This window comes from Phalaenopsis equestris, unplaced genomic scaffold (assembly GCF_001263595.1).
Source record: "Phalaenopsis equestris unplaced genomic scaffold, ASM126359v1 Scaffold000002, whole genome shotgun sequence".
In the NCBI taxonomy this organism is placed as follows: domain Eukaryota; kingdom Viridiplantae; phylum Streptophyta; class Magnoliopsida; order Asparagales; family Orchidaceae; genus Phalaenopsis; species Phalaenopsis equestris.
Window position 1 is genome coordinate 17,747,559 of NW_018164444.1, and position 8,512 is coordinate 17,756,070.

Consider the following 8,512-nt stretch of genomic DNA (forward strand, 5'->3'; position numbering starts at 1 on the left):
ATATATATATATATATATATATATATATATATAGTAAGAAAGAAAAATCTAAAAAAAGCATCAGAATATTCATGAAGATAACAATCGTTGAGAATTTGACAAAATGAAAATTATGGGCTGGGTTTCTGTCGTGAGTGTCGATATTTAGATGAGAATTCTAATGTTGGAGGTAGCAAGGTGCTAGTTTTTTAAAATAGTTATGATATCGATGTTTATGAAATGCCTTAAAAATTTAGATAGACATGATGTAACTCAATTAATGGACTTGGCCTGCTGTTAGTTCTCCATCTTTTCCATAAAAGATAAAAATCTTGAAAGATTCATGCTCTATAATATCTTGATAAATAAGGGAAGGTAGGCAAACATGCTTATCTTCTCTTTATCTTTGCTCTCCCCTGTATCAGTTGGAAAGTTGATTTCTTTTTGCTCCTAGTAGAGAAGAATAGGAGATGCAATGGAAGGACAAAACACAAAACAAGAGGGAAATTTAGGAATGAAGCGCACAATTCTTATGTATGTTCATATCTCACGCCTAAACTTTCATATGCACATACATAGCACTTTGGTGCTTCAAACCTATTCATGAAAAAGGCATATTTCATTTTTAAAGAAGTGTTTTTGATGTGATATTAATGATTTGGGTGCAATGTCGAAAGTATAGGTGTGAGATATGCAAGTACATAAGAATCTATGTAACCACCACCACCACCACCACCACCACCACACACAAAAGAAAAAGAAAATGTTTTATGAAAATTGCTGGAAAATAACTTCATGTTGTTGATCTTTACATTTTTAGATTTACCTCGGGTTGAAGACCATTGTCGTGTCATTTGATTAGATTTATTTTGGGCTTATGCCTATTGCAACATTGATTTTGTGTTTGGCTGTGGTTGAAGTCTGACTCAAGTCATTGATTTGAGACTCAACTAGATATTTCTCGTGCCTAGAGCTATAAAAGAACTAGTATATCATCAAACAACTAGATATTCATACAAGGCTCTTTTATGCTTGTTTATTTAAATGATTGAATGAGTTCGAACAAAATTTTTAGAACTCTGCCTATAAAGGAGCAAGCTATAGAACATTGGCTTGCTTGGTTATTTTCATTAATAAGCGTGTTTATTTGTTAAAGAGTAGCTTGTTTGGAGCTTGATAAAATATTTATCTAATAATCATTTTGTCACTTTTTGTTAATTATTCAATATTATTATATAAAATTTTTAATATTTTATTAATTTATGGATATTATTTATATTACTAGAAGGTAAATATGATCAAAATATTGAGCAAATTACTAGATGGACATTAAAAGCTAAATTTAATTTTTTTTATTAATCTTTGATGATGCAAATATTAGTTGTATTCATCAAAAACCAAATTTTTTAAAGAAAAATTATTATCATGCGACTTCTTAGAGCCATATCTTCATAAAATCCTATGCATAATCTTACATACCATCCAACATTTTCCTTTTTATGTGTTAATACTCAATTCAGCCCTCTTATGAGTAATAATTCAAAATTCTTGATTTGTAGGAGGAGATTATTAGAATTTGCCGAAGCATGGGAAAAGCTGTTATTGTGGCGACAAACATGCTGGAGAGTATGATTGTTCATCCAACACCTACTCGGGCTGAAGTTTCAGACATCGCCATTGCAGTTCGTGAAGGTGCTGATGCCGTGATGCTCTCGGGGGAAACTGCTCATGGAAAGTATGGCAATTTCATTTTAGGCTTCGTCAAAGATTTTCTGTTTGGGGCATACATACCACCCAATTCCTATGCATGTACATATCAAACGCCTATACTTTGATTTTTACATTCTTACCACCCAAATCATTCATATCACCACTCTTTTAACTTTTAAATAGTGAAATACATATTTTGATGCTTAGGAAAACCGATATATATGTAAAAATTGAAGTGTAGGTGATAGATATGTAAATGCATAGAATTTTAGTGGTTTGGTATGTAAATCTTTCTTCTGTTTATTATATCTGCAAATATGTTACTTTTCTTTCTTCATACTGCTTTGTTTTCATCAACGGCTAGTTATCATCTGTTGTGCCATTCACTTCAGCATTATAACTGTCCGGGTACTCTGTTTTGCTTAATAATACACTCTGCTGCCTTATTCCTGTATTAGATGCACATGTTTGTTCAGACACTGCCATCTTGTACTTTTTTATTTTTTTTAGGAAGATTTACATACATACCACTCAGTAATTTTGTATTTACATGTATCTCACCCAAAATTCATTTTTTTTGTACCTCCACCTTATCTCTGTATCAAAAGTTGTATTTCACTTTTTAAAAGTTAAAATGGTGATATTTTTGATGTGATTTGAAGGACTTGGGTGGTCTAAATGTAAAAATTAGAACTAGCTGTTAGATATGCAAGTACATAGGAATTCTGTGGTATGTATCTAAATTCCCCTTTTTTTTATTGCTAGATGTAGAGAATTTCATACTGAATTATTAATTATATTTCTAGAGTTTTGTCATTTTCATAAAGCACGTTTCAAAGATAGCATTTGAATCGAAAACTTCATTCAGTAATTCATTTAAGGTGCTGCGCATTTTTACTTCAATCATGCAGGGATTTTTGCAACATGTTTTTTAGAGGAAATATGATGGTTAAAACTTTTTTGCTCTATCTTCATAGAAGAAATTGTTGTGCCCATAATTCTCAATGCCATGTAATTTCACTCATGCTTGTAATTTGTTTGGTTTTCAGTTTAATTGGTTAAATAAAGAACAAAATTGAACCAATAACCAAAAATTAAATATTAATATTTTTAAAATAAAAAAAACAAATAATTTTTTTTAAAAAAATTGAACTGAATCAAACAAATGAGCTGGGTCGTTTCATTTTTCTTTCTTTTTTTTTTCGATTTTGACCAAATAATTAACATCCCTACTTGATAATTCATATTTATATGGTTAACCCTCTCAATTTCGAAAGCCTTGTGTGAATGTTCTTCTAATGTCGTGTTGTATTTGATACTATTTTGTATCTAAAATATCAAGAATTAGAGAAAGCACAACAAAAAATAGGGAAATTAACATAAACATCACACAATTCGTTTATATTTACTTATCTCACGCCTAAACTTTCATATTTACGTACATAGCACCTTGGTGCTTTAAACCTATGCATGAGAATGCATTACTCTTTTAAAAAGTGCTAATGATGCTATTTTTATATGATATTAAAGCTTTGAGTGCTACACGTGTAAATATGAAAGTTTAGATATGAGATATGTAAATACATAAGAATTTTGTGCTTATGTAAATGCCCCTGAAAAATAACTACTCTCAAATCAAAGTAAGTTTTGGTCATCGGTTTTTTTTTTCAACACAATGACGCCTTGTTTTGATATCATGTAGATTCCCGCTAAAAGCGGTTAAGGTCATGCACACAGTAGCTTTAAGGACTGAAGCAACTATAGCTGGAGGAGAAAAACCAACTAATCTTGGACAGGCTTTCAAGGTTTGTAGTTGATTTTATTTTGGAAGATTTTTATACATACCACTCAATTCCTATGTATTTACAACTCTAACATCTAAACTTCAATTTTTACATACATACCACCTTACCTATGTATGAAAAGGTGTATTTCACTTTTTAAATATTAAAAATGTGGTTTTTTTATGTGATTTGAAAGATTTGGGTATAAATGTAAAATTTAAGTTTTGGATATGTAAATACATTGGTATGTATGTAAATGCCCTGTTTTTATTTTTCGCTGCTATAATTATTGTTTTCCTCCTTTTTCTTTTTTTTTTCCTCGACGAATACCACATTTTAGCTGAGCTCTTCTTTTTTCATGTAGAACCACACAAGCGAATTGTTTGCTTACCATGCAACTATAATGTCAAATACTCTTGGAGCATCAATTGTCGTCTTCACGAGAACTGGATTTATGGCAATCCTTCTCAGCCATTACCGGCCTTGTGGCACCATATTTGCTTTCACCGATCAGTGCGTATCACAGTTCAAGTTTTAAATGCGCTAGCATTCATGAAGCACATTTTGTTTTAGGATTTCGTGTTTGTACAAATACATTTTGGGGGCATTACATTATTAGCACACAATTCTTATGTATTTACATATTTCACACCAAAGTGCTATGTGTGTAGATATGAAAGTTTAGGTGCGAGAAATGTAAATACATAAGAAATTTGTGCTATGTATGTAAAAGTCCCTGCATTTTATCTTAGTTCTCTTCGTCTAATTGGTTCTGATATTTTGCGGACTGACCATGGCGTTCATTGGCCATTTAGGGAGAGAGTGAGACAGAGGTTGGCCTTGTACCAAGGGATTTGTCCTATATATTTGCAGTTCTCTGAAGATGCGGAAAAGACGTTCACAGAGGCCCTTTCCTATTTGCAGGTAATTTAAGTTTCATGCTTCTTTTATCTCCTCTGGGGGTGATTTTAATTTCATGGTCACCAAAATAGGACTTCTAATTATCAAATCGTAGACTTTTATAATAATAGAAGCTTCAGCTTATAAGTTTTTGGAAGATTTTCATACATACCACACAAATCCTATGTATTTACATATCAAACACCTCTATTTTGCTTTTTATATTTGTAGCATTTTATTTATGCATGGAAAGGTGTATTTCACTTTTTAAAAGCTAGTTTTACTATATTTTTGATGTGATTTGAATGATTCGAGTGACCTATACCTTAGAGTTTAGGTGTTAGATATGTAAATACATCAATATATATGCCATTTAGTTTTATGGACCTCAATTCTGGATGTTTGGACCTTTTTTAGTTCTTGAAAAAGTATTCATACTTCAATATTATTAAATGGTTAGCACAGTTTCTTTGGTAAATAAATTATTTTAAATTTTGAAACGAAGCTTCTATGAACATTTTTTCCTCCACTGTTCTTTAATTATACAAATGGTTTTGATAATACTGGAGATAAACCAAATAATAATAAGAAAATAAAATATTATTATGGAAAGTAAATAGGAGATTGCAGCCAAATACACTCAAACTAGGCTCCGAGCTAGGGATGATGGTGTCCGGCTAGGTGGATTGGACAGGGTGTTAGATGGATGGAATGGTTGGATGGGTGTGGGAGGGGGACAGTTACTGTAAGTAGGGGTTTAGGGAGGGCTGTTTTGGGGCAGCAGCAGTGTAGGACGGTTGGGAGAGCACGGAGAACAGTAGCTTGGCTTTTCTAGTGACGGCAGTGAGGGGAAAGGGGATGACGGCAAGGGGGCAGCGGGCAGGGACTGCAGGGACAGCAAGATAGGAAGCAATCCCAAGTGGCAGCAAACCTGGATGATGGCTGGAACGGCATAAACAGCAGGATGGGCTGCCGTTCTGGGCAGCAGTGCAGCAAAGGAAGTAGGCAGGAAGCGATGCCGAAGGGTTGGACTAGACAGGGATAACAACTATTTGCTGTCCCGGATGGTGGTAGCAAGTAGAACAGCAGATGGTGCCACTGGGAGATAGAAATCGCAGGAACAACCAAGATAGAGGCTCCAACTGCTGCAGCAAGAGAGAGGTGTGGCAGTGAAACGAGAGGGACGCTGAAGGTTTGGGAAAGTGTAAATCGCCACCTCGGAAGCGAGATAAAGCCATGACACCAAAGATTAATCTTAAAACATTACAAAAGAGAATACATAATAGAAAGGATAATTAGGAAAAGGACCGGCCGATTCCTTAGAAGGAAAAAAAAGCTGGGCTGGTGTGGTCCAGGCAAACACGCGGGAGGTGCTCGATCGCAGGAGTCCTACGTAAAAAGCCACGGGAAACATCCATGTCATGGAAATTAGGAAATATTTTCATGTTTGTTTGTGTGTGTGTGTGTGTGTGTGTGTAAGAAATTCCCTAATATTGACTAGATCTTTCTAGGTTGTTATATAGGTTTATCCTTATGGTGTTCTGTTAAACTATTTAGGGTGAGTTGCATGCATACCACTCAATTTTTTTTTGTATTTTCATATCTAACACCTAAATTTAATTTTTTACATATATTTCACCTTACCTATCCATGAAAGGTGCATGTCATTTTTTTTAAAGTTTAAATAGTGATATTTTAGATGTGTTATGAAAGCTTTAGTTGATATAATTGTAAAAATAAAATTTAGGTGTTACATATATAAATACATCAACCATAGCCATTGTGGCTTTTTGGTTAGCAGCGTTTGTAAGACTGGGGTCACGGGTTCGAGCCTTGCCTCGAATTTGTCACATGAGGTTGGTTGGGGGGTCCGTCCTCTTGCCAATCTTAAAAAAAAATAAAAATAAAAAAGTATGTTTATTGTTTTTGCTAATTAAGCGCCATCTAGTTTACATGCTATAGTTATCATTGAATCTATAAATATATAGATGTAGATAGAAGATTGAGAACATTTTTTTCATTGTTAAACTAGAGAAATATTTAAAGAATGTGATAATAATATTTCGTAGAATTGAAACTAATTTTTAGATCGACTATGATATATGACCATGGTGATGAGCATTAAAAAAATGGGGCATTTAAATACATAGCACCCAATTCTTATGTATTTACATATCGCACACCTATACTTTTATATTTACACACATATCACTCAAATTTTTATTTTCACATAAAAAGTAGCACTACTTTCTCTTTTTAACAGTGAACACACCTTTTTATGCATAGGCATAGGCTTAAAGAACCAAAGAGTTTAAAGAACCAAAGAGTTTTTTTTTTTTTCAAACGTAAATATGAAAGTTTAGGGGTGAGATATGTAAATACATAAGAGTTATGAGCTATGCATGTAATTTCCCTAAAAATTTTTTTCATGATTAATTTCAATGCTAGAATGTGACAAAAAAATATGTAATGAAATTACAAAGATATGGTGAGAACTAATTATATAAGGCATGACAATAGTAGCACCTATGGATGATATAATATTTAAAAATAGATTTTAGTGGTTTTAACATGCTTAATAAGAAAATAAATATACCAATAGGTTGGATAAATAGAAATAGTATAGAAGGAATTGTAAGCAGGAAGGATAGGCCTAAGCTGTCATGACTAAAAAAGTTCTGCAGAAGAATTGTAGGTTCATTGGAGTTTGTATGCAATATTTACTGAAAGGAGCATTTACATACATACCACACAATTTTCGTCTATTTACAAATATAGCACCTAAATTTTTACTTTTTTACGTATATAAGCACAAATCTTTCATATCAAATAAAAATACCACTATTTTAACTTTTAAAAAGGGAAATACACCAAAATTTGTAGTTTAGGTGTTAGATATGTAAATACATTAGAATTAAGCGGTGTGCATGGTCAAAACCTGGACTTGAATCTATTTGTAATCTCTACTTTGGAGAATCTAAGCGCGGATTGCTCGAGTTAGAGCTCTTTAATAACTAATTAACTCTATGTCAAACAATATGGTCGATGCATTTTATTTTTTATCTTTTAGGATAATTTTTTTAATGGATAGAAATATCTCACACTTGAGTTAAGAAAAAGTAGGACAAAGACCCGAGAGAGGCAATTATAAATGAGATTTTATGTAGGGATCGAATAAATATTTATTTAAAGAAGGCCAAATCACGTATTTGGATCTTTCTGTAAGTTCAACTTTGAGAGCATATTGCTTGAGGTAGAGCTCTTTGATTTCAAATATAAAAGCTTAAACCTATTGGTTGCCTTTGTAGTGAAGAGGGCCAAGATGCATGAACTAAAATTATATGGTGCATTTACATACATACCATACAATTCCTATGTATTTACATATCAACACCAACATTCATATGTATATGCATACGACTCAAATCTTTAACATCACATAAAAAATGTGATAATTACTATTTTTTTAAAAGTGGAACACATCTTTTCATGTATTTATTTATAACACCCAATATAACTTCTACATTTTTCGTTTTATTTTTATTTTTATTTGAGCTACATTCTGTTTCATTTTATTTCATAATTCATAATTTACATTTGCTAAACATATCTTTGATTTTTAATAAGTTATGCCAATTATTATTATTTATTAAATAACTTAAACTTTTAAAAGATTCATTAATAATTATTAGAAATTAGGTATTATATAATTTCAATCGAGTCTAGAAAAATATAATTAAATAAAATTACCTTAGTTCTTCATGCTTGGTTGCCTCTTCCTTCTTCTACCGCCCACGAGCTCTCTTCCTCCCATTCGAAAGAGCTAGGAATTTTATTTCCCTAGAGCGCAGGCTCATTCGATTGATCCTTGTTGAACTCACATCTCATCCGCTATTTTTTCCTGCTTCGATTGCTCTCAATTTGTTCTGCTTGGAAACCATGGAAGTTGTTTTATCGTCTTCACCTCCTCGACGACGTCACCTCCTTTGGCTTTGATCACCGGCTTCATCACACACATCAAGCTTTAATTTTCTCGTGATGTCTCCTCTCCTGGCTTTGTCTCTCGTAGGTGAGTCTTCCTCTTCTCTCACATGACACCTCTTGCCTCCTCTTTCCTTTAGACACGAAAGCCCCCCCCC

The 8,512-nt window shown here is 32.9% G+C and overlaps 1 protein-coding gene across 1 annotated transcript in view; it reads left to right on the forward strand.

The window, feature by feature from the left end:
• Nucleotides 1-8,512, forward strand: part of LOC110022808 (plastidial pyruvate kinase 2) — a 28,379-nt gene that overhangs the window by 14,522 nt on the left and 5,345 nt on the right. The window contains exons 8-11 of the mRNA XM_020721924.1: nt 1,539-1,714; nt 3,392-3,494; nt 3,838-3,986; nt 4,289-4,397. Coding sequence (XP_020577583.1) covers nt 1,539-1,714; nt 3,392-3,494; nt 3,838-3,986; nt 4,289-4,397 — 537 coding nt within the window. The remainder of the gene's footprint in view (nt 1-1,538; nt 1,715-3,391; nt 3,495-3,837; nt 3,987-4,288; nt 4,398-8,512) is intronic.